Source organism: Pyricularia oryzae, chromosome 1, assembly GCF_000002495.2.
Source record: "Pyricularia oryzae 70-15 chromosome 1, whole genome shotgun sequence".
Classification (NCBI taxonomy): Eukaryota; Fungi; Ascomycota; class Sordariomycetes; order Magnaporthales; family Pyriculariaceae; genus Pyricularia; species Pyricularia oryzae.
Window position 1 is genome coordinate 7845492 of NC_017844.1, and position 25671 is coordinate 7871162.

The following is a 25671-nucleotide window of genomic DNA, read 5'->3' on the forward strand; positions in this document are numbered from 1 at the left end:
TACCCAAACGATCGGCGACGGATCTGGTTTGTGCCCTCGCCCACGATATCGAGCAGGCTCTAGCTCGCGGGGAGGAAGTCACCCTTGTCGCATGCGACGTCCAAGGCGCCTTCGACGCCCTCCTCCATAGGCGATTAATACGGAAAATGCGGAGCCTCGGGTTTAGTAAAATGCTCCTCAGGTTCGTGATTAACTTTTTAAGCGGCCGCCAGGCCCGAGTCCGGCTGGAGGGTACGACCACGGGCTTTAGGCGGCTTGGGTGCGGCACCCCGCAAGGGTCTCCCCTTTCCCCGATCCTATATATGCTATATTTGGCGTATCTCGTCAAAAACGGTACGAAGTGGCGGTTGGCATACGCAGACGACGTGCTTACATGGAAATCGTCACCCTCGTTGGAGGAAAACGTACGTTGGCTGGAAGATAAACTCCGGGATATGCACGAAATTGCGGCGGAAGAGAAGATCCATTTTGCAGCGGAAAAGACAGAGGTGATCCATATCACTAAGAAAAGGCACGGTCGCAACCCGGAAATCCGGATTAATGGTAGAACGGTTACCCCGGTCCAACTACCGGGCGGTCGACGCGGACAAAGCGCCTCCGGGGCCGAGCGCTACCCGGGCATGCGTTGGCTTGGTTTTTGGTTCAGCCGACGGCTAGACGGGCGCCGCCACGTGGCCGAAAGGGCTGCCAAAGCAATGGCGGTCGCTGCCCACCTCAAGAGCTTTGGGGCAGTAAGATACGGACCGCCTGCGGCTGCACTTCGCAAGGCAGCGGTGGCATGCGTGGGTTCCTCGGCCACCTACGCAGCCGAGGCATGGTACAACCCAGCGCACAAGCAAAGAGGACTCCTCAAAGCATTGAACAAACCGCTGGTTTTAGCGGCACGGGCAATCCTCCCGGCGTATAAAACCACCCCCTCGTCCACTGTTCTCAGGGACGCAGGATTACCCTCGGCCCGCGTCGCGCTGGCCTACACCCGCCTGAAATACGGCGCCCGACTAAGGCTCGCGGACAAGGGGCACCCCCTTGTCAGCCGCCTGCGTGAAACACCTCGTGCCCGCAACTCGGGCCATTCGGCCACAACCCTGCAAACGGCTGCACAACTTCTCCCGCGGATCCGGAGACTAGAGTTGCGCGCACCTCGCAATGCCCCGGATTCTCGCACTGACCCCACCGGAGGAGTCCCGAAAGAGGAAGCGGCCCGCCGCTTTATCGAATGGCTGGACATGGTATCACCTGACGATATCGTGGTATATACGGATGGTTCGGAAAAACACGAAAACAACTGCGTCCAAATAGGGTACGGATGGGCCGCTTTTAGGGCGGGCCTGGAATTTGCCGCAGGCTCCGCATCTATTACGCCGGAAAACCACGTTTTCGACGCCGAGGCGATTGGCGCCCTAAAAGGGCTACAGGCGGCAGCCAAGGCCCAGCCAGGCGCCCGGATCTGGATTTGTGTGGACAGCACCTCGGTTATTTGGGGTCTTAGAGGCGACGCGCCGCGTTCGTCCCAATGGGCCTTTCTGGAGTTCCATGACCTTGTCGATCTACTCCGAAAACAAGGTACCGAGGTTCGGGTCCGTTGGTGCCCTGGGCACCAGGGAATCCCGGGAAACGACCGGGCTGACGAGCTGGCCAAGGCCGGCTCCGCCGGACCGCCGGACCCAGACCCGAGGGCTCAGCAAACCACGTATAGCGGTGCCGGCACGGTCCTCAGAGCCATTCTTTCGAATATAGAGAAGAACTGGTGGCGTAAAGAACTCTGTGAACGGTCCCCCGCATATAGGGAATGGAAATTCCAATACACACCGAGAAAGGAGCCCGAGGAACTGCGTTTGCCAAGACCCCTACTGGGCCATTATTTGGCCATGAGGACCGGCCACGGCGATTTCAAGGCCTACCATGACCGTTTCAACCACCAGGATGCAAACACCTCGTGTGCCTGGTGCTGGAAGCGGACCTCCCCTGAGCACCCGGTGCACTGCCGCTATTCGCGGGCGGTGTGGAGAAACTGGCCGTGGCCTAATAACGACCGGCCGGCCGGGCCGCCAAATCGCGCCCAACGCTGGAAATTCTTCCAGACAAGCTTCGGGCAACCGAAAAGCTTTGAGGCGTTTTCGATAGCCACCAACTACTTCAGCGCCCGCCCCAGAGCGGCCCGCCAGCGCCCCGCGCGCCACGAACGCACTTTACGCCTAGGGACACCGATCGTAAACGACTCGAACTCTGACGAGGAATAGACTTACTGCCTTTTCACCCACACTTCACGGCACAAGCCGTCAGACGAACCCTCCGTGCACCTTAGGCACGGGGTCGCGTCAGTGAACTAACCCCCTAAGCAGGACCGGGCCCGAACCCGGTCAGGCACGATCCGCCTCTGCCCTCCTTGTTTTCCCCCTGTGTAAATAAAGAAGATAGAACGCGCGCCGAGATACCCCTCGGGAGGCTGCTAACGGCCGGCTAACAAGCCGGGCCGAGCCCGGCGTTAACTAATACTACTACTACTACTACTACTATGACGGGAAACCCGAGTTCCCCGAGTCCTTTCACCACCCACGTACCGAAGGCTTGGACGTAGTGTGAGAAGGTCAGAGACAAAGGCCCTTGACCGTCCCCTAGCACGGTAGGATCATAATCGACACTGCCATTTTTGAATCTTCGGCTCGTGTCGGGGGGTGTGAACTTGAGACTCTTCTCAAAGTAGGGCAGGAGACTTTCAAACTCGTAACTTTCGTCACCGACCAGGTCTGCCCACATTTTGTAGGACTGAACACTGCCGCGCTGGTAGACCATGAAGTTTCTGGCCGTTGAACCCCCAAAGCATTTCCCACGCGGGTACAGGATCGACTTTCCGTCCGTGGCCTGATAAATAAAGGTTAGGACGGCTGTCTTGCAAAGGACCGTGACAAGACTTACAATCTGAGGCTCAGTAATAAATCCCCAGTCGACCTGTTTACTTCATGGTTAGCATTTACAATTAATGGCAACTTTTATAAAACCTGTTTCGATAGCATCGTCGTCTCGTTTCGATAATGGCAAAGCTTTCGAACATGAATAACGAAATATTCGTTACCGGCCGGTGCAGCCATACGTTGGGAAATACACTCACCATCGGCTGCCAATCGTGGACACCTTTGCTCGCAAATATGCTAGTAAATGCCGGAACCTCGCTCATATTGCTGTTCCCAATCTCATAAAAGCTGCCGGCTTCGACGACCGCCACCGTTCCTTTCTGCTGTTGCGCAAGACGGGCGGCTACGGCAAGACCGGCGTTGCCACCTCCGACAACAACCTACGGCTACATGTCAGTCGTAGTTTTCTTCCAAGCACGAACAGACGTACGTAGTCAAATGTCGCATTGTCACCCGGGATGCCGAAAGAAGTTCCGAGCGTTGTGCGCTTTCGCAGGAGCTCAGGCCTTGGCGGCGTGTTCTTCGTAGGACTACTTTCGGATGGATAAAAAAGGTAGGAGAAAGCGAGGGAAAATGTCGTCCATCGCATGGTAGGCAACGAACGACAAACGATGAGTTAAGGATCCCTGAAGTCTCGTTCAATGCGGAATAAAATGCAATTAAATTGTCGTGCGATTCAAGGGCGTCAAGCGATAGGGACTGCGGTATAAAAGGATAAAACCAGAAAATGCAAAATATGTTTTTGAGGGTTCCAATTTTCAATTAAATGGGGTGACAAGGTGGAACTAACTCCACAAACGAGACATCGTCAGAGGACGATTTCTGGTCCATGACTTCAGAACCCGGATAGAAGTCGTCACGGTGCTACAAGCACAGGAACAGCGATCCTGTTTTCCGTACTGCTGTTTTAGGGTGGCTTTCAGAAACTCCGGAACCGAAAATGGGATGCTGGAGAGGCATTCTGTTTTCGAAGCCTAGGGTTTCGCAGATCCCCAACGCAGGTAATAGACAGGGTGCAACAGTGATAGCTTATAAAGAGACCCTCGCTGCGCTGCTTGATACTTGTTTGCAGGCACGATACGCCGGGTAGTTTATTTTGTATCAGATCCCATGTCTGAACAGAAGAAGCTTGCAGTTTTCGGGAATCTACCACAAGAAATTTTCGACACGATTACAAAACATTTACCTCCTATATCTCGCATTTATTTAAAGAAAGGATTGGCACAGGTTGGGATTAATGCGAATCTTCACCCAGAGCAAGAAAAAGCAATGCAAGTTTGGAACAAAATTTTTAAAGACGATGAATGGCTTAATACGGTGATGAACCAAACGTACACACATGTTTCGCCACCTATCCCGGCTCTGATAGGCTACGACATTCTCAAGCTTTACAAAGGCAGCGACGAGCGAGTGTATCTCTTACTTACCGCAAACGATTGGGGCGGCAATATTCAATTTGCCCCGGATACTCGCCATTCGCTTAGACCACATAAATATGACAAGGAATCGCACGAAGTTAGCATCGAAGGCACCAAGATAACAATCGCTTTGGAGCGTTATAATATGGAAGAGCTGAAACTGAAAGAGCCTCAAAAGCTATTTCATTTGACAGGCAAATCCAAGGATAAACCAGAGACCGCTGCTTTGTATTACAATGAGGACGTACCTGTTCGAATCGGTGAAGATGAGATAGGTGGAATTAGGGACAACGATCGGCTGCTAGTTCAGGATCTGTCGACGATCATGTCCAAGTTCAGGGATGGCAAGCCGGTTATAAGATATATACAAAAACATGGGGGTACGCCTCCCAGTCGTATGATTCCGATGCGTAAGCCAACTTTGGTAAAAAACGAAAACACAAAGGTGGAGCGTGTGTTTTGGAACATTGTTGCGTCATAGCATTGCTGCTCTTTGTCATTGGACCATTGTTTTCCTTTTTGCCGTTCAACACCACTTAGACTATATCCTTTAGATAGCATCGTACCTGTGTGAAATATAACATTTCCTGAGTGATTCTGGAGATTGCCAAACTACGGACCTTTCCTTTCTTTGCTTTTGAATATCGATTTTTTTGCGCTTTGGGAAAGTTTGCCCCAGCATCAGGTAACACTAGTTATGAAATGCTTACAAATATTATCTCGAGACTGCCATTTACAGCTGCTCCAAAAACATCTCAAACAATCCTCTGCTATTTTAATGGATTTTACCCCTCCCGCTGTTTGTGTTATCGAGTTCTTTTCTCACAATGGCAAGCAACCTTGAATTGGCGACTATGCGGCTAAGTCTAGGACTCGGACGCAACTTTTCTGACTGGATCTTACCGCTCGCTTTGTAAAGCAAGCAATAGGCCCGGCCGACGTTTTCAATCGTCTCTTCAAAAGGCAGAGTGAAAAACAATGGTGTGGCCACGTCATTTTCTGATTTGTGTATGTTTGCTACAGTTTTCGAACGAACTGCTAGTTTGACGGACCGAAGAGTGTTTCCCATGGCAGTTGGATATTTCTGTCTAAAGAAGGGCTGTATCAGATACCTGGTTTCAAATCAACAAATGAGATCTTTTGTCTGTAAATGAGCAGGCTGAACTATTGAAAATCGAAGGTCGAGAAAAATCAAATAGGAATACTGAAAAGCGTTGTTTTATTAGAGCTTATATGGCAAGGCCGAAATATCCACCTGGCTGACATATTCCCGATTTGGAATCTGAATTGTCCAAAAACCCGTCTGGGGCTTTGGTAAAGTCTGCTGGTTTCTCCGTATTTGTTCCTTCTCTTTTTTCTTCGGAGAAAAAATCAAAAATAAAAGAAAGAATGTATGACCAAGCTTTCTATCTGCCTGCAAAGCCTCGCGATGTGTTAATTTACTCGAGGGAATATCTGCACGACAGTGTTTTTGACCTTTGTGGTATCGTGCTATTGAAAAAGCTTTTCGATAAGGGTTGTAGTGCAGAAAACGTACACTCCAAATTGAACGAAAAACAACATGGTAAGGTATTGGACCCTAGCGTTACGTTTACCCACCCGAAACTAGGCTTTTTCAGCGCTGATCTTTGGTACCTTCCAAAGTTCACATAATGGTCTACTTAACTATCTTTGGCTTCGGCTTACGCTTCAGGGCCAAAATTCTGTCTGAACAGGAATAAATTCCTCAAACTGACCATCGACGGGCGAAAAGTTGGCAGCTTAATCACTTTTATTTTTCCCCTGTTCGGCGTCCGGTTAATTTAACCTACCAATGCCACGGCTTAAGCGGGGCGCTGGTCAAAGCCCAAAACTTGCCTACCAAGAAACTGTTTGACGAAACTTTGTCCCACTTACTTTGTGCTCAATCGCGCTCCAACCGATGATTTAGACAAAACGCTACTGTCAAATTTGTTGATAACAGTTCGGGGAAATACTTCTGTGACGCCTTCGCAGCCACCGGAACACAATAAAACCCATTGTTGCTTGGGTGCTTTGCCGTATGGATACTACGGCGCTGATTCATTGCAAGCCCCTTGATCGTAAAAACGCATAGGGAAGCTGGGTATTTTGTTTTAGACATAAATGTCGCGATAAGACTGCTGGATGCAATGAAGGATGGAAGCTGGAAGCTATTTAGTCGTACTGCTGCCTTTGTAAACTTTGCTTTCTATAGAGAACATGAGAGCACCTTGTCAGGAAAGAAAAACAGTAAGATTACAAATGAGAATAAAAATTGGGAGATCAAACGGGTCCGAATATCCATCTACACCGGGGGATAAAAGTATAAATAATCAATACCCGCATGAATCTCGGCTGGATAATGTCCAATCTTGACAACTCTTCACCGAATTAAACACACTGTTACGGCCATTTTGATCGCAATACACGTTGCCACCAGTCGCGGTTGTCAGCATAACAGTTATGCGTGTCTTTACATCGCTATTCAGCCGAGAGAGAAACAGTCGAGAGAGAAACAGTCGAGAGAGAAACAGTCGAGAGAGAAAAAGGAAGGCAAAAGACCGAATTTCTGCGCCGTTCAACTTTCAACATCTGAAACATTTAGAAAAGGAAGACGTGCCAGGTTTGGAAAGGGTGAGAAAAGATGTCATAACTCAGGCGCTCCATTGCGCACACCACTGCCATCAGGTGGCTCGTTAATTATGAGCTAGATTCGTCAGCTAAGCAGCCTTTTTATGTGAGCAGTCTTCACACCTCGCGGAAAACATTGAGGGTATGGCAGCGCCTTCAGCAGTTATAACGACCGGGATAGCATCAGTGACGTCCACTGGGTCCCGGGAAGCCGTCGCGACACCCACCCCCTGCCCACCGACGGAGGCAAAGGCAGCTCTACCACCGTTAATGCCATGTTCATCTGATGGGGAGCCTACCACCACTACAGGGGAAAAGTCACGGGACTGTGACATAACGCTACAGGCTCTGAAAGAAGCTGCCCCCCAAAAGGCTTTGCTTTGAGAGAGGATACAACCTCTAGGTTTCCCCTAGCAGGTAAAGCTTTGCTGCGACCTCTCAGTATGGATTCAGAGACGCTTGGACAATTGGATGGTTCACAACCTGTGACTCGCTACCCAGTTGTTCCTCAAGATACCGGGTCACTTGGCAATTTGGACAAGAGCAGCTGGGCGGACGACGTCGACTACATCTATGAACATGGAGCAGAGGCCAATTGCAATTATCCGTGGCACCGCCCATCCTTCGACGAGCCCCTACAAGCCTTGATGGCCTGAGCGAAAGGTGTCTGTCTAAAAGGGTCGCTTTAGATTAAGCTATGATGAGAAAAAGGTCAGCCGTGGACTTTGTGTAATTTAAAGACTTAGCAAGGGCAGGAGCTGTGAAGGTATATTGGCCTCACATACTACATGCTGATGCGGGATTGCTAAACATATTGCAAATAGTTGCTGGATGGCAAGTGCGCACGTCGTGCGCAGAACTGCATAACGCAAAATTTATATTGTTCGAAAGTTATAGTTTTTTTTCGTTTCCAAGATTCAAAACCAAAATTGGAGTAAACAAAACATATCACTGCTAGTCCCGGTGGATGAGGACTACGAGGAGTAAAAATTTTATACCAGAAATACGATTTTCAAACCACGTTACAAAGCAGACGTTTATGAAGTGTACCCAAGGGCCACGATCAAGCTAAAGTTTGGCCTCAGAAAACCTCTGCGAAAACGTGTACAGCACTGCTTATAACTGCCCCAAACAGTGCACAACATGTGCATCCTATCAGAAGCTCGAACACGTCACCATTTTCAACCTCGATCCATGGCGGCAACTCATCGAGCTTGGACCGGACCATAGAAAGTGACAAGGTGGGGATTATGTACGGAACGCAAAGCAGTAGTCCAATGAGCAGCCTCAATATAAAGACAATGGGCTTCGGTGAGAATAAAATCTCCTTCGACTTTTTAAGCCAGGTAAAACGGCCATAAGCCGACATGACGACAAGGAGAGTAGCGATACCAGTTAGCACTACGCCGGCTATGAGGGTATGGCGGAAATATGGCGTTGTGATTTGCGTAAGAGTAGCGTCGACATTTTCAATGTCTTGAAAGTGCTGTTTCAACACTTTCACAATTTCCGGCTCGATGAAAGTAGAAAGGTCAAGAGGCAGGGCGTCACATGAGTTTTTGTCACCGATTTGAATACAGAACTCTCCGGTCCCCAGGGAGCAGTTTTTGGGAACTAGTTCCGAAATAAGCTGGGGCGCTTGGCTGATGACTTTGGGTATATTCTTGATAATTTCTGGGACCGATGTAGCAACTGCTCCTGCTGCACTCTGGAGATTGTTCAAGATGCTGGAAACACGAGATCCGGGTCTTATGCCGTCTAAAAGACCTTCTTGCTGCGGGAAACGCCGTTCCAGCGCATCGAGTTTTAAGATTTGTGTGACATCAAACTTTTGAATTTAGCAGCTTAAAAAGCCAGGGAATTAAGTGACTTTACTTACTCGCAAGGTGACTATGCCGGATCTTACAGTATCCTCGTTTAAAAGCGCATATGCGCTCAGTATTAAAGTGCAAACGGAAGAAAGAAATACAGAGGCGAAAGCGGAATGCGCGAGAATCTTCCATTTAAACATGGCGACGGTGAGTTGCAGTCCTTTTGTGACGAGGGTCAAATCTATGTTGGGTCCAATAGAATTTATACGAACTATGTGGCTTCGTTGCAGTTCAGTTTTGGACCAATTCTAGTCCTTGTGGAGGCCGAGCCTCATGCATCCGTAAAACAGGCCTAGGAGACTAAATCCTGGCAGATTGTCCCACTTTGAGTAATAGCTTATATGATCGCTGTTAAACGACAGTTGCCAACCAAAACCCAGCGGGGAATGTCTCGCAATTCACTTCATTCAGCCTAGAGGCCTATTCGCGCTATGGATTCTTTTTCTGTTTTTGCCCACCTCGGCTTTCGTACCTGTCCAGCTTCGGAAGATTCGGCAATCCCGTCCGAGTTTTTCAGTCCCGAAATCCAAGTGCTGTCGACCATTACCATGCGATTACCTTTCCTAAGCAGAGCAATTTTGTCGGTTTTCTGGCGCCCCATTTGCATGTAGCAAGGTTTGCTAGCGAGCGACAGAGAAACTACGCATTGACGGGCATCGATGGTTAGACATAATATGAAAAGCTCCAACCGTTTTCTTTTTCACTTGTTTCTCGTTTGGGCAGTGCTGCTTTGTTCATTTTTTTCTTTCAAATCCAAAATAGGTATTTCTCATAAATTCTGTGCATTGTTGCCTCTCGGACCAGGGAAGTGTTTTACCATCTCTCTCGCCTTCATCTCGCACAGGCATTTCTGTTCGCTAGACTACTTGGCACGCTTTTCAATGTGGTCGTCTAGCCCAGGCAACCATGACCGGCACGTAAAGTCGGCCCTCTCCAAGCGTTTTTCTAACTTTACCAACGTATGAATTTACAGACTTCTGCTCCCACTGTAGGCCTTTGGCGAATGGGAGTTTGGATATTCCGTCGAGACCTAAAGAAAGGTTTTGAACACACGTATCGCCCATCATCCTCAGCCTTTCGCGATCTGAGCTCTGGCATTCGTTCGCCATCCAGCTTCCGAACGGCCATTTATATTTTTTGATCTCGATATCGACAAAACCGATTTGCCTCAATACTTTCTCGAGCTTCTCTTCCGCATATGTGCAGTCGACCCCGAGAGCTATCGTTCCTGACATGGCATAATGCGACCATTTTACCGGGAGCAGCGAATGGTCTAGGCATTCCGGAGGCAGGTCTGAACGGATTGGCTGGCACATTTCCTGAAACTCAACAATGCCACCGGGCCGGAGATTGTCAAAGCAGTTCTAGATTATCAGATCTTGGTTTGGGCATATAAGCAGGAGCATGCGGCTGTGGATAAAGTCGAAATGTTCTGAGCTGCCGCAGCCCTGGCCTGAATGCAAGCCTGCCAGCCTTTTCCAGTCCGCAGTGACATTTCCAGCAATAAATTTGCAATTTGGTGGGATTTCGGGTGGCGAGGGCGCGAAGATGTCCATTCCATACACGACGGTCGCCGGGTTTTTGGTCGCAAACTCGGTGGCCCAAATGCCGGTACCTGTGCCCAGGTCTAGGACACGGTGGAGTGGGCCGTTTTCCTGTGTCGGCGCGTTCAGAAGTCGACCTTTCAGTGTCAAAATCCACAGCTGGTGCTGCAAATCTAATCTTTTGCCGTCATTTTCAACATTTGGTGGAGGCAAGATGTATTTTTGAGCCGACACCATAGTTTTTGTCGGTTGTGCGTTGTTATGAAATCTGCCCTGAACGAGATTTGAAAAAACGGAACAACGCAAAGAGCAACAATCATTTTAAACCAGCTTTGGGTCCAGATTCAGGTCCAGATTCAGCTTCGGACCGAATCTAGGACTGCCAAGGTCAATGTAACAAAACGTGACCATCATCTCTTTCCCCAATTTCTGCCCCAAGTGTCCACTAAATCGGGGTTGCGTTTGGCCCAACGCTCTTATCTTTGAAATCCCTGACAAGCCCTGGGTCAATATCCCCCTCATCAACCCATGTTGGTCTCCAGCGGGCGAGATACTGTTTGAGGCCGGTTTCTTCGTGAATCCTCTCTGCTAAAACAGAGTCCACCATCCATTCATCCGTCTTTGAGCCGCGCGCCTTTTGCTTCGTCGGGACATTTTTAACTCGAGTAGAAACCTCATACGACCTCCCTCTCTTTTTGTTTTTTTCCACTAGATCTGCATTCTTGTTGTCGACCTGGCCGTGACGATCTGCTTTACCCCTAAGGGCTGCTTCATTTTTTTTATCCCCAAAGCGGGAATCTTTTGCCATTTTCATCCCTGCAGATCTTCTAGCCAATCTCGGTTCGCTGCCTTTGCTTTGATCACTCAGAGAAAAGTTACTTCCCGAAGCAGCTTGCTCCTCTTTTGACACACCTGCTGACGTGTGGTTCTCGGCTACGGCGGGCAGCAAACATTGCAACACTTTGCTGGGTGTCGGCAATGTCGGGTCTTTATCCCAACTCGGCTGATACTGCGCAGGATGATACGAAACACCCATCGGTTCTTCGGATCCTGTACAGAATCTTTGCCGTTTGGTGGGTCGATCCGTTGATTCGACGAGTTGGCTCTCGCCAGTCTCAGTCTTATCAGCCTTTGCTGCCGTTACACCAGGAGACGAATTTCCTTTTGAATCGCCAGTCAGGCCAGAAGGTTCGGCATGAGTGACATGCTCCGTGAACTGCCCTACTTTGAATGCAGCCTCGGCTGCTGGGGCAGTTCTGTCTGGATTCTGGGGCAGCTCTGCCAGCGGCGGTTGGGCTGTGTGATTTTCCAAACAATGCTTTCGCCGGTTTCCAGACTCGGCTCGCAGCTTGCTATCAACACCATAGCTTGGCGTCAAGTGCGATTGGTCCATCTGATGTAGCGATAGATTAAGTCCCGAATTCGAATCACTGGCCACGCGTTTGGCAGCCACCGGTTGTTTGTTAATATTATGTGCGTATCCACGGGGCCTTTGGGTAGCGTTCGAGCTTACAGGATGAGAAGGTTGTGAACCAACGGTAAAAGGTAGCGGGACTGGAGTGTTACGCCTAGGTCCATGGTTGTGAGACTTGACAGGTTCGACGGCATTGGTCTGCCCCTGTGTGATGGAAGGAACCAAAGACATGTTGACTGGTGCAAAAGAACAAGAGGGATTGTAATCTGAAGCTGGGAAAGAAGATTGATGGGACTGCTGTTCGAACTTTTGGGATTGACTGGCACGGAGATGGGACTATTTATACTTGGGCCGAGGAAACACTGGACGGACACGCCGTGGCCGATGCCGCCCCGCATCGACCGAATTGGTTCTCCACACAGATTGAGCTAATTTGCTGACGGGCAGAATTGCAAGAGTTTGCCGAATTTTTATGACAAAACCGACAAAAGAAATTAAAGAAAAGCAGCAGCAGCACTTGTGAAGCGATTCCACTTTTAAACGGAATCCCATTAAAACTGGCATACCTAAATGTAAAGTCTACGGTATATTCTAGATTTTTTATCTCTTTTTACCGCCAAAAAGGCAAGGCAATCCATGGCAGCAGATGATGGACTAACCTTTCGGACTTTATTGAAAATTCAGTTCGGTGGAAAGAGTTGAACTGGGACCAGAGCCAATAACTACTTTCGCCGCAAATGAAATATACACCAGGAGATCGGCAACGAAAAGAACGACGAATGCGGCCTGCAATTGCCGGTCGGGGTCAGCGAGGCGCAGCCCTTCTTGGCAAAGCTCCAAAACTTACAAAATATAACCAAAAAGGCATGCTGATAGCTTTCATAAGCAGAGGCAATGCTATGGCGACAACCAATAGTGCTAGAATTCGGAAGACGAGATGGACCATCAGAATTGTCTTGGTTTGGTTGGTGGTGGAGCTTTGTGCTAAGCGCATAAACAAAAGCGCACCCGCCTCGGTTAGGCGGTGAATCAAACACCCTACATAAAGGACAGCCTGACTGGCGATTAGGCTCACTGTTATTAGGCCTTGGCAGCCAACTACGCATGCAATGCTGATGGAATAAATGCCGAACAAGTAAACTGGTGCTTTGGGGTATATTTGTGTCGGGAATGTTTCTGTTAACGTTGCGTACCCCCTGTTCGGCACCCCCCCTGTTCGGCACCCTGAAAATCTAACAACGAAATGCCTACTTTTATAAACTGATTTAAATATAAAATTATCAACGGACAAAAATACAATCGTTTTCACGCTTCTCCGGTTCATTAACCTCTTCTTCATCAGCTAAAGGTTCCAAATTTTCTATATCATTTTCCTGCAATTCAATAATGTTCTGTTTGTTAACCAAAAGCTCGTTTGGATCCGGAACCACCCTCCTCCTTTTAACCGGCCGTATTGCCTCCAGTTGTGCTTCCAATAAGCTGATTTTTTGCTGGGCGCTAGCCAAAAGGGTATCTTTGGCTTCGAAGCTTTTTTGGACTTTTGCAAATAAAAGACGTGAAGTAGCGTTGGTTTTGTTGGATTGGGAAAGTTTTTGCAGTTGAAGTCGGATATCTCGGGTCGTTTTAGGGGTTTTCCAAATAAGTAAAGACGGGTCGTTAATTTTTTGGGCTGGGCTTTCCGGTGTTTTATCCCTTTGCAAACCGTTGTTTTTATCTTTTATAACGTTGGCGTTGCTATTTTCTAACAAAAAAGGGCTTAAAAGTGGTTTAACCAAGTTTACCGGCCATAACCCCGTTGTACGCCAACCAGATTGAATGGTTTTTGCTATAAATGCTTTTAATCTGGCCTTTCGATAACAAAGTAGGAAATTTCGTTTTCCAATAACTGTTGAACAGCAAAATTGGCTAACAAATCCAAGTTGACGTCGATAAGCTTCTTTTAACGGCCCAAAAACCGATAGATCCAATGGTTGAAGAACGTGTGACGAATGAGGGGGTAAATATAGGAGTTGAATATTATTTTGCAAGCAAAGAAGCATAAATTCGTCCGTTATGTGTGATCCATGGCCATCCAAAACTAATAACCGCTTTTCAGGGGTTAAAGGTTGGGTATACGGAATAAACACCTTTTTTAACCATTCGATAGCCGTTTGGTTATTTGTCCACCCGTTTTCGGTTGCATGAAACTGCCAATTATCGAAAGGGCTTAAATCCGTGGGAAACCATTGTTGTTGTACGTTTTTTCCCTTAAATATAACGAGGGGAGGGAGGGCAACGCCCGTAGCCGATATACATTCGATTATAGTCGTCCAACCACGCGTTCCGGGCTCTTTTCGTTGCAACGGCCGGATCCCGTTAAGCCCTAATACTAGGCAATTAGATCCTTTGCCTTCCATTATACCGGTTTCGTCCATATTCCAACGGTTTTCCGGTTTAATAGCGTTAATAACCGGGTTCGTAATATAAAGCCACCAAGATTTAATTACCTCCGTAGTAGCGCCATTAACCCGGGCGTTATCTATTCGACGGGGCCTTTGGGTTTTAAGGATTGAATAACGAGCCAAAAAACGAGTTATCCAACGTTTTCCAAGGCCTTTTGTCTCTCCGGCGGCTTGAAGAATTCGTTCGGCAAAAAAGCGTAATTCTTGATGCGTTGGCGGAAGCCCTAAAGCTGTTTGGGTAAGTACCCAATCAGCCAAATGCTTTTCCTGTTCCGTGGAAAGCCTTTGAAAAGGGCTTTGTGCTTTTTTATAAGGTTGAGAACCTTTAAGTCGACTTTGAAGTGTAGACCTAGGTATTCCCCATTTTCGGGAGGTTTTTGCAATTGGATTGCCATTATTGACGTCGTTAATTGCAGATATAAGCTGTTTTTCAGTATATTGCTTCATTGGAAAATGGAGAATTAAAATCAGAAAAAAGTAAATCCAAAAGTGACAGATTCATCGAGATATTTATAATAGAAGTTGGAGGATAAAAATAAAAGTGTTGTTATTTTTGGGTGCCGAACAGGGGGGGTGCCGAACAGGGGGTACGCAACGTTAAGGCTGCAGACACGAGAGATAAAGCATTACAGAATTCCAGAAGTGTTGGATCTCTTGATTTGAAAAGCAACAGGCTTGGCTCTGCCTGACTCTGGCCGCTTTCGCACTGCGCGGCGCTGTGCTGTTTCGATGGAGTGAACGACAGTTAGGGTGACCCATTACAAACTAGTCGGTCTATCCCCGCTAGTCTTGGAGGCTGCCCCTGGCGCTTGTTTATTCACAGTTAGGCCCTTTGTTAATCTCTTTGTGGCGCATTCATTGTCTTAATTCCCCTTTAACGATTATGTTTGTTTGTCGTCACTCAAATTCTACCTAGACCCAACAGCACTGCTTCTTATATTTTCTAAGCTCAACTTTGTAACGCAGAGTCCCTGTTGCTGTTGATTTGATGATAGGGAGTCCTATCGTGATCCCCCATTTGAGGCAATGGAACAGGTTAACCCCTTAATACATGCAAACTGTTTTTGCTTCATCTATTGAAATGACCTCTGTCCATCTTTGAACACCTGAAGCAAGCAAACCTAGCGACTAAGATCAGGGCCACTCCGAAACTGATATACCTGCTGTGCAATCGACTGTGTCAATACTCGCATCTCCGCTCGAGGTCAAATATGTTTTAGGCGCTCGGTTCATGGCCTCCGTTGCCTCGAGCAATGGTACAGGCTGGTGTGAACCTTATCCACCAAAGACAACATCGAGCAAAGCCGTAGTCGGAGAAGATGGAAAAAAGGACATGATGAGGAGGCTTTGCATATTGTACCCCCTAACCGCACCACAAATTTTGAACATATTTTACAGACCTGCAGCGAAAACCCTGCCGAGTCACACTGCTACGTCCTTGGGGATCACTCAAGCGTACTGGACTTACTGACGCATATATGCGCAGGTAGACAAACACTTGGAGATAGGACAAGTTCAATCTTGGAATGCTCTTTCGCAGATCTGCAACTGTCGTGCAGCCAAGAGTTTAGTGCCGCAAAGCTTGGGAATTGCGACTGTGGTACTTGACCGAACATTTCAGCGTCCTGAGTTCCAAAGGCTGAATGAGTAGCCAACTTTTTTCGACAGTAGGTTGGTTGCGTCGCTTCACTTTTTCGGGATTTATTTTAACCGCGGTTTGTCGCATGCGAAAAATGGATGGCGGTACACATATAAAGTCGCAAATCTAGATGGACCCTCAAAGCCGCCAGCTACATGAAGAATGAGCTGCTAAGCCCATGATGCTTGCTCCTACAGCAAGTAAGTTAAAGGAGAGCAGACTGCGCGAGTGGGGTGGTTGCAATTACAGCCGCAACGTCAAAGACAGAAAACAGCTCTTGGTGGTTAGATGAAGCAGTACATTGTGATGAGTGGCTGTGGCTTGATCGCCTTGATTTAACACAGTCAATCTGGTTCCGGTCTGACCCACAGGCGACGCTCTGTGAACCCGGTTAAGGTTAAGAAGAACAACCTACGGAAGTTAGACGTAACCACAACACCCGCTCCGGTTACATCACAAAAAACACCCCCCCCCCCCGTCCCATAGTATGCTCGCCATCTGTAAGAGTATCGAGTACGTTATGCGTTATGGGCCGGTAACGGGATTGATAATGTTGTGAACGTTGTTTTTAACTAAAGGATGAAACTGGGTTGAAAAATGTCCGGGGTCCTGATGAACCACGTTAATATTAAAGCCGCAAAAAAGAGGTAATAACCGTCACAAACGCCGAAAAAATAATAAACGACCCTTACAATTTTTAAAAAATTGAAAATACTATTTATATAATAAACCGGGGTAAAACCCTTCGAATAATATAAAGGAAAAAATATAACGGGCTCCGGAAAATAAAGGCGCGACAAATGTACACCAAAACCCCTTTTAAAAAATTTATTGAAAATTGCATAATTATTCCGTTGTTCTTCGTTTTAGAAATTGTTATAACGATTAAATTAGAGTTTGTCAACCGCGTAAAAAAGTCGCCGGTGTTAAAATAAAGGGAATCGCGGTTAAAACGATAATTTACGTGCAATGCCGCACCGGCCAGTTACACGTAACTTACCCGCCCAATTGCGGGTATAAGATGGAAGGACGTTCAGGAGCTCACCTCTAGACAGTTTTATAGAATATACACACACACACATACACATATTAATCTACTTTTATATCCGTATAACAACGTTCTGTTGATTGATCGATATTACGAAAGGCCTATCAACATATATAGTAAATGTATTTTAATTTATCAAATTTGGAAAACCTAGGGTTTGGTTATAATCTTCTGATTCGTCCTCCGTACCATTCATACCTAGTTTTGTATTTTATATTAGGCTTTCTTCAGAAATGTTGCAGCGACGGGTTCACTAGAGCCGTTATCTAACTTAGTATTCCCTGATTCCGAAATCTATCCCGCAAATATATTGGCAGGCCTATGCCTTGACAGGGAGAGTGCAAGGCGGGAAAATTCATTCCAGAAGCCATTTCTCCGGATTGTAACCCGTCGGATCGACCCCGGTATGGTTGAGTATCTCAAGCTAGATGAACAAAAAACACGAGAACACACTGCATAAGAAGCCACTGAATAGCCATGACGAAAAAAAGCTCAGGCTGCTGCTTCGGGAACCTTCTCGAACATTTTACCTTGTCCAATGTGGTTTCAGAGCATGGCACTATCGCTTTGTAGCTTTGGAGGAGCGTATAGAGCTTCTCAGGATACAGAATAGTGGAGAAGAAAAAAGAGCTCTAAAACTTGGTACTGAAATCAATGCCGATTCAAAACGCAACATATAAATCTCGTAACTGCAATAACCGGCCCAAGGAGGAATAAGGAGTGGAGGGTAATATGGGATGTAAATCTGCACATAAATAAAATCTTTACTTACTGTGACCTAACAGTATCAGGACGGCCAACAACTGTCGACGTAAATTGTCCAAGAAAATTTACGACCCATATAAACCTCTTGTCTCAACCAAACCAACACTGAAGCTTTATAATCGATCGCTTTAGAAACCACGTTTTGGCTGCGGTGGTCGCCACCTAAAGGCTGCTCGTAACAGCCCTAACGATTACAGCCAAACGCAACATGCATACTGTCGCCGAAATGGATGAGCCCAAGGGTTAACGTTGAGCTCCACATCTCCGACCCCCCTAAAGTCCGGCCCCTAAAAATATCTACTCAGCCACGTCAACCCTTTGTTTTATTTTATAAATATCTAGACGAATTTTTCACTTTAGAACTTGATTTTTGAAGATTCTTGCTCCAAACCTTCCAATGAAACAGTACACTGAAAATCAGCTTCTTGCTGCCATTTCTGACATAAGAAATGGCAAATCAGTTCACAAAACCTCGCAAAAATGGGGTATTCCTCGGAGTACCCTTCACGATCGTTTAAAGGGGGCCCAGTCAATTCAACAAGCGAAAAGATTTTGTCAAAGGCTTTCACAGGAGCAGGAAACCTATTTGGCAGATTGGGTACTTGCGCAGGCCGCGTTAGGCCTTCCGCCAACGCATCAAGAACTACGCTATTTTGCGGAACGAATTCTTCAGGCCGCCGGAGAAAGAAAAAGCCTTGGGAAACATTGGGTTAGCCGTTTTATAGCCCGATATCCAATTTTGAAAACCCAAAGACCCCGGCGAATAGAAAATGCCCGGGTTAATGGGGCTACAACCGAGGTAATTAAATCTTGGTGGTCCTATTTGAAAAATCCCGTTGTCGATACTATAAAACCGGCCAACCGTTGGAATATGGACGAAACAGGTATAATGGAAGGCAAAGGATCTAATGGCCTGGTGTTAGGGCGTAATAAAATCCGGCCATTACAGTGAAAAGAGCCTGGAACGCGGGGTTGGACGAGCATAATCGAATGTGTATCAGCTACGGGGGCTGTTATACCTCCCCTCGTTATATTTAAGGGGAAAAACGTACAGCAACAATGGTTTCCAGCTGATTTAAGTCCTTTCGATACCTGGCAATTTCATGCAACCGAAAACGGGTGGACAAATAATGAAACAGGTATCGAATGGTTAAAAAAGGTGTTTATTCCGTATACCCAACCTTTAACCCCTGAAAAGCGGTTATTAGTTCTGGATGGCCATGGATCACATATAACGGACGAATTTATGCTTCTTTGCTTGCAAAACAATATTCAACTCCTATATTTACCCCCTCATTCGTCACACGTTCTTCAACCGTTGGATTTATCGGTTTTTGGGCCGTTAAAGGAAGCTTATCGACGTCACCTGGGATTTGTAAACCAGTTTTGCTGTTCAACGGTTGTTGGGAAACGAAACTTTCTACTTTGCTATCGAAAAGCCAGATCAAAAGCATTTATAGCAAAAACCATTCAATCTGGTTGGCGTACGACGGGGTTATGGCCGGTGAACTTGGCAAAACCACTTTTAAACCCTTTTTTATTAGAAAATAGCAACGCCAACGTCGAAAAAGGTAAAAATAACGGCTTCCAAAGGGATAAAACACCGGAAAATCCAACCCAAAAAATTAACGACCAGTCTTTACTTATTTGGAAAACCCCTAAAACGACCCGAGATATTCGACTTCAACTACAGGAAATTTCCCGGTCCGAAAAAAGTAACGCCACTTCACGGCTTTTGTTTGCAAAAGTCCAAAAAAGCTTCGAAACCAAGGATATCTTATTGGCTGAAGCTCAGCAAAAAATCAGTTTGTTAAAAGCAAAATTGGAGGCGGTACGGCCGGTCAAAAGGAAAAGGGTGATTCCGGATCCCAACGAGCTTTTGGTCAGCAAAAAAAACGTTTATGAAGCACAGGAAAATAATAGGGACTGTTTAGAAGCTTTGAACGATGGAGAAGAGGTTAGCGAACCGGGAGAGCCTGACAATGATTGTATTATTGTGCGTTGATAGGTTTACATTTAAATCGGTTTATAAAAGGGGTATTTCGTCGTTACATTTTTCAAGGGGGCCGGACTTTAGGGGGGTCGGAGATGTGGAGCCCAACGTTAACCCAACGACAAATTCAATTTTGAGGATGCTGTTACTCTAACAGCAGTTGAAAGCCCAGCCGCAACGGTTTAGCAATTAATAGTAATCAAAAATTTCCCTGGTCCTCAACGTCTCTGCCAAAATCCCCATGTTCAACCCGTCATCAGGTCTGGCGTCCCTGCTCGGCAGTTCTTTGCCGTTTTCAGCGTGCCGCTCACGTTCACGGCCCCAGTCTGGATCAACAGCTGCCACAGCCAATAAATCCGGTCTAACATGGTATACTGCATATATAAATCCGAATTCACAGCGATCGTATACAGATCGCCCCTGTCGCCTTTGATAAAGTAGTTGCCCTGCCCGTGTGTAACCCCACCAAAGCCGTGGGGGTAATTTGATAACAAACATCGATAAACCAATTGCTTAATCGTCTTTAACAACCTGTCGATCAAAATTTCATTCGGCGCTTGTGTTGTGAAAAGGTTGGCACCGAAGTGCGGTGAAGTCTCGTCGAAGGAAGTATGGTCTGTACGAACGTAGGCCCTCAGCAACGCCGGTCATACCGTCCAGGGCAGGGTTGGGTCCGAAGGTGGGTAGAAAACTGGCGGCAATGGTGTTTTCCTTGAGAATTCAGAGCAGTGTCTTCGTCGTTCAGGCCATTGCTGGTGAAACCCACTTGGGTGGCTAGGATTGACCTTGCATTTGTAGCCTAATTTTTCAAGTTTTTTTGACTACAGCCCAATTTTATCGACGGAGCACCAACATCAAACTATAAAACCGATTTCGGAAGTACGATTTTTTTACATGGTGGTCTAGTTGGATCGAGCAAAAGAAATAGGAAAATAACAAAAATAAAATCAAACTCGGTAACCCCGAAAGTTTTTGGTCGCATGTCAAGACCGGGAATGGCCGGTTATTGCTCCTGTTCCTGACTCGGCCCCGGATCCAGTGCTTATTTGTGGAAGTAATCCCTACCTGGAACGCTATTACGACTAGACAAATTGGCCCGGTACCAGAAAGGCCAGGTGGGGTCATGTCACGGCCAGGCATACATTGGAGAACCTCAGTGTATTAGGCGCTATCGACGAAAATTCTAAACTGAAGAGAAGAGAGAAATTACAATCTACGACGCGCTCAAGAGACGCGCTTAAATCCGGAGTAAGTGGACCCTTGTCCGATCCCTGGCTCAGCGTGGCTGGTAGAGCCGAGTCGTGATTCTTGTGAGGATCAGGCCCCCAGACCTACCCTCAGAACGACTCGGCTCTACCAGCCACGCTGAGCCAGGGATCGGACAAAGGGATCCACTGACCCCGGATTTAAACGCGTCTCTCCAGCGCGCCGTCAATCGTGATTTCTCTCTTCTCTTCAGTTTAGAATTTTCGTCGATAGCGCCTAATACACTGAGGTTCTCCAATGTATGCCTGGCCGTGACACCCACTATATTTTACCATAAGAACAGGTTACCTAATATTTTAGTTTTAACAAATGTGCAGTTGCTCGTATTATTCGCCCACCCCAGTAGCCGGGATTAATTAACCAATGGATGTAAAGGTACCCCAGACACATGCTGCGGTAAGGCCGTTGAAAAATTAAAAGTTCAAAGCCGCAAATTCAAATAATACAAAATATCCATTTTTAGTAATTGTAAAGAGGTTATTATATTTCTTTTCCCTGAACTTAATAAGCCGCTATCTTAATATGTGCACAAATGTCAAAATAAGCTAGGTAATCCCGGGGAAAATCGAGCAAGTGTCCTGCGTATCTATTTATATAAAAATTGACTTCGAAAAAAGCTGCAATTATCCCATTTGCAAGCCGTATGGAAAAAATGATTGCGCCCGTTCTTCGAAGCTATATTAGGAACTTGCTGTTAGTATAAGTATTACGATTGGCGACGTCGGAAGGGCCAAATTGTTAGAGATTTTAAACACCTTCCTCCTTTAAACATTATATTTCAATTGCTTCTAACTGTAAAATCTCACTTCACCAGCGTACATCTCCTTTTCTACACAAAGCATAAATTTCCGACAACTACGTTTTATAAAATCCATCATGTCGCCCCTATTCCTTCTGATTTCAGTATTTTTTAATTCATTCCTGGCTGCTGCACACACCGAAAACTTTAACATCGTCCAAAATCTCGCCCGAAACGCAAATGTCCAATTGGACCTAACTGGAAAACAATCTTATGCCATTTACGAAACCCTCCCTGATAAAGGGTTGGACAGATTCATCCCGAGATATTCCATTAAGAAACTGATAAACGGTCGGGTCCAATGCGATGCAAATAAAATTTGCGATTTTGTTGGAAATTCGTTTGAATTGCATTTAGAGGGTGATTTGGTTGGATATATTATTGGTTCCAAAACTAAATCAAGTTCGTCTGAACACCTTTGGAAAGCCAATTATTATTATGATGCGGAAACCCAAATGTATAAAAAATACCCAGAGCCGAACAAATACACATGGGCCGGTCCGACTAAGCCCTACACTAACCAACAAATCTTTGGTTTTGGTAAGTAACCTTCTTCACCAAAACAAGGGATAATTTTGCAATTAATAGCGCTAACTATAATTATCCCTTCCGACGAATTTAGGTGCCTTATGGTGCAACCGCTTTTTTCATCAGAGATACGATTTGCTCTTGAATAACGGTCATGACTTTGTCTACAACTTGTACAAAAGGATAAAGCAGTAGAAAAATACCGTGTAAGTTGCCTAGATATCACAGCGAGCTGATGAAGTAGCCTGGAGGCCCGTGAACTAGGGTTATACTAACAAACAGTTACCTCTAGCCATCCAGTGCCTCTTTTAATCCACTTTACGTATCTCAATCTGCACATTGATAGTGTTACGGAGTGGCGTGCCTAGGCGACTGCCAACCGTGACTCCACCCCACGTGACAAGGTGCTAGGGTTCGTTGTTGTGTATTCGTTTAGGCGCGTGCACGCGATTGGCACTGCGTGCCTTTCTTCTTTCTTTAGACTTAGCTTTAGATCTTCGAATAGAATCGCCCCTATATTGCAGCCTTGTCTCTTTGGGATCGCTTTCGTGACAGACACAAAGGGTGCCCGGCCGCCCCAAAGCTCGAAAATAATAAAGTTATTCGCCCTTCCGTACGGAAATTGAACGATATAAGGAGACATGGACAGGCCCGCTACACCAAAGAGCTAGAAAGGACTGCAGAAACAGCTGCAAAAGCTGCAGTGCGAGCGGCCGCCCAAGCAGTACAGCCAACGGAGGTGGCCTCGAGCAATAAATCTTCCACGACCAGTGGCAAACGAAATAGATCGACATCGGACGCGGGAGCCATCCGCCAATTCCTGACGCGCTTCGCCCCTCCCACAAGCAGTGAGGATAGCTGTATAACCGTGTCAACGCAAGCGACCTGCACCTCCGCTACGAACGAACAACAGCCCTCTTTATATGACTAGGAAGCCATACCGCGCCCCTTTTCGCGCAGGGCTCACCTTGGCGTGGGCAAACGTAGGCAAAAGACAGGTGCCACACCTCAGCCTGCTGGAAATATGTCACCAACAAGGGGTAGACGTTATTAACATACAAGAGCCGGCGTGCTACCTGGGAACGAGGACCCAGACACATCCCGGCTATGATATTTTCGCACCTATAGACCACTGGAACGCTACAAGTTGGGATGAGTTTGTGGCAATACGGCCCCGGGTGCTCACCTACGTCCGGAAACAAGCGGGACTGTGGGTCGTTCAACGTCGACCCACACAAACGCGGGATGCGTTTTGGCTGGAAATTAACGGGACCCAAATCCTGCACGTCTACCGTGACGTTTTGAGTACAGAAATGCTGGACCTAGTGTGCGGCACGGAGATAACGGGACCTACTGTCGTAGGGGGAGATTTTAACTTTATCGCGCAGGCGTACGAGCCCAACCGTTCCGACGCGCGAGGAGGGAGAGAACTTACCCGGTGGGCCGAAGGGAGCGGGATGGAATTCACTGGAGAAATCGGCGTCCCTACACATTAGGCAGGGGGGGTGCTCGACATGGTTTTTTCCAATATACCCTTCGCCATTACAAAGGTTGCCGAGGAGTTACATACCGGATCAGACCACCAAACGTTAACGACAAACCTCCCGACCAAAGGAAAGCAATATTTCGAGCCCATAAACTACGTGGTTCGAGAAAATAAGCTCGAAACGTTCCGGAATTTGGTGGGCGTCGGAATAGCTTCATTATCCGACCCTGAACTTGCCGAAGACGGGCCGGCGCTAGATGTTTGGGTGGACAATTTCAACTTTATGTGGCAAAGCGCTTTAATAGCCGGAGGTACAGCCCCCAATAAACGGGGCCGTTCGGCCCCTTGGTGGACACGAGATTGCCAAAACCTGTGGGCAAAATACCGGACCGCTCGGCGGGCATCGGGCCCACGGGCCGGACGCACACAAGAGGAAAAGGATTATATTACGGGCGTACGAAGGGCGAAGGCAGACTATTGGCGCAGGACAATCGACGAAATAACTGGCTAATATTAAATAGAAACAATTCTATTCTAAAGTTATGGCAGGCGTTTTCCACGCACGACAAAGAAAAAAGGAAAGCAAAAAAGCTGTAATCGAGCTGTAATCGTCGTCGCCATTTCCACTCACAAGGCGTTTGTTACGTACTGTAGCATATGTCATCTCCAACAATATGTCCAGGGGAAACCACAAATGGTAAGTTGCCATCTTGTTCGAAGGCATCACCCACGAATAAGCAAGGGACTCAGGGTGGTATTACTTAAGCACTACTATAGAACTTACGCGATACATATTTTCGATTAGTTTGGGTTGCATAATCAAGGAGCAGGGATGAACGATCAGTTCGCCGGATGGTTGTAATTTCCAGCCACACCCTCGTGGTGACCTGATCTCCGAAGCTGGCCCGGACGTTCACCAAGGCTCAAGTTCTGAAAATTGGCACTGCAAGTCTCATTGGCCTTGCCCAAGATGTTACGTTTTCTCCTACCTTGGAATGTGACATCCTGTTTTCAGCTACATATCTCGTCCCTTTTGGTCATTTTGTGCATCAGCAGGTCACCCTTTCACGTATAGCAGCCAATAATGGCCACGTCAAGTTGCCCACATGGGACTATGCCCCTGCACGTAGGATACTGCTCGACAATTGGCTAGCTTCTCGCTGCAGCTTGTTCTGTTCGCATCCTCAGCAAAAGGCAACAGACCGCTTGTATTTAATGGGGTCGGTTTCTCCTCGCACAATAGTGATTGATCTTGCCGCCTTCAATCATCTCAAAGCACAACTCAAATGAAATTAGCAACAATGACGAGCTACGATCCTCTAGTTATGGAGAATATCTCCTCACTAGAGGCAGCCCATGCCTCTATCTCTAACTACACTTCTTTTGATACTCTTCTGTCAGACTTTCGGGATTTGGCCTTGCGTTATGACCAAAACAACATCTACGGCTTGACCCTCGTTCACCGCCACGCACAAGTTCCCCCTGGGTATCGGCTGATGGACTTCAAACAGACCCTCCAGCCGTTCCCGTTGGAGACCAGCGCTAACGACCTTCACGGAGCGCCCATTCGCCCCAAATCCTTGGCTCTCATTGCTGGCGAATGGAAGCCTTACGAATTCGAACTCGGCGTCTATGAAGCTCCCCGTAACGATTTCCTTGCGGAAGTCCAAGCCCTGCTTCAGCAGCACCAGCACGGGCAGACAAGCCTACCAGTGGGCCTCCGTCGCTACTCACCCAGCGACCCCGAAGAGCTCGAGATTACAGAGAGACAAGGTGTTAGCGTGAAAATCCCTTGGGATTCAGTAAGAATTAGATGTTTCCACAATACAAGCTGGAATGCACTAACAGTTAATAGGCTGCAGACCCTTCCCAAGGTCATAAAGTGACCTTTTGGGCGTATCCTTCCGAAGGTTCTG

General features: G+C 47.1%; 7 protein-coding genes across 7 annotated transcripts; 3 read left to right on the forward strand and 4 right to left on the reverse strand.

Moving 5' to 3' along the window:
• Positions 1 to 2460: 2460 nt before the first annotated feature.
• Positions 2461 to 3501, reverse strand: MGG_16559 (uncharacterized protein; the record flags this gene model as incomplete). The annotated part of the gene is made up of 4 exons (XM_003711081.1): positions 2461 to 2862; positions 2917 to 2949; positions 3110 to 3292; positions 3343 to 3501. The coding sequence occupies 4 exons, from the start codon at positions 3499 to 3501 to the stop codon at positions 2461 to 2463; spliced, it is 777 nt and encodes a 258-aa protein (XP_003711129.1).
• Positions 3502 to 3852: 351 nt separating this feature from the next.
• Positions 3853 to 4904, forward strand: MGG_16560 (uncharacterized protein; the record flags this gene model as incomplete). Its single annotated transcript, XM_003711082.1, has 3 exons — positions 3853 to 3913; positions 4210 to 4740; positions 4885 to 4904. The coding sequence occupies 3 exons, from the start codon at positions 3853 to 3855 to the stop codon at positions 4902 to 4904; spliced, it is 612 nt and encodes a 203-aa protein (XP_003711130.1).
• A 3138-nt stretch (positions 4905 to 8042) lies between these two features.
• Positions 8043 to 8972, reverse strand: MGG_16561 (uncharacterized protein; the record flags this gene model as incomplete). The annotated part of the gene is made up of 2 exons (XM_003711083.1): positions 8043 to 8789; positions 8841 to 8972. 2 exons carry the CDS (start codon positions 8970 to 8972, stop codon positions 8043 to 8045), a joined length of 879 nt encoding a protein of 292 aa, XP_003711131.1.
• A 1224-nt stretch (positions 8973 to 10196) lies between these two features.
• Positions 10197 to 10613, reverse strand: MGG_15419 (uncharacterized protein; the record flags this gene model as incomplete). Its single annotated transcript, XM_003711084.1, has 1 exon — positions 10197 to 10613. One exon carries the CDS (start codon positions 10611 to 10613, stop codon positions 10197 to 10199), a length of 417 nt encoding a protein of 138 aa, XP_003711132.1.
• A 573-nt stretch (positions 10614 to 11186) lies between these two features.
• Positions 11187 to 12021, reverse strand: MGG_11852 (uncharacterized protein; the record flags this gene model as incomplete). Its single annotated transcript, XM_003711085.1, has 3 exons — positions 11187 to 11230; positions 11289 to 11769; positions 11890 to 12021. The coding sequence occupies 3 exons, from the start codon at positions 12019 to 12021 to the stop codon at positions 11187 to 11189; spliced, it is 657 nt and encodes a 218-aa protein (XP_003711133.1).
• Positions 12022 to 21818: 9797 nt separating this feature from the next.
• Positions 21819 to 22464, forward strand: MGG_16562 (uncharacterized protein; the record flags this gene model as incomplete). Its single annotated transcript, XM_003711086.1, has 2 exons — positions 21819 to 22281; positions 22364 to 22464. The coding sequence occupies 2 exons, from the start codon at positions 21819 to 21821 to the stop codon at positions 22462 to 22464; spliced, it is 564 nt and encodes a 187-aa protein (XP_003711134.1).
• Positions 22465 to 25035: 2571 nt separating this feature from the next.
• Positions 25036 to 25641, forward strand: MGG_15420 (uncharacterized protein; the record flags this gene model as incomplete). Its single annotated transcript, XM_003711087.1, has 2 exons — positions 25036 to 25530; positions 25618 to 25641. The coding sequence occupies exons 1-2, from the start codon at positions 25042 to 25044 to the stop codon at positions 25639 to 25641; spliced, it is 513 nt and encodes a 170-aa protein (XP_003711135.1). The 5' UTR covers positions 25036 to 25041.
• Positions 25642 to 25671: the final 30 nt, after the last annotated feature.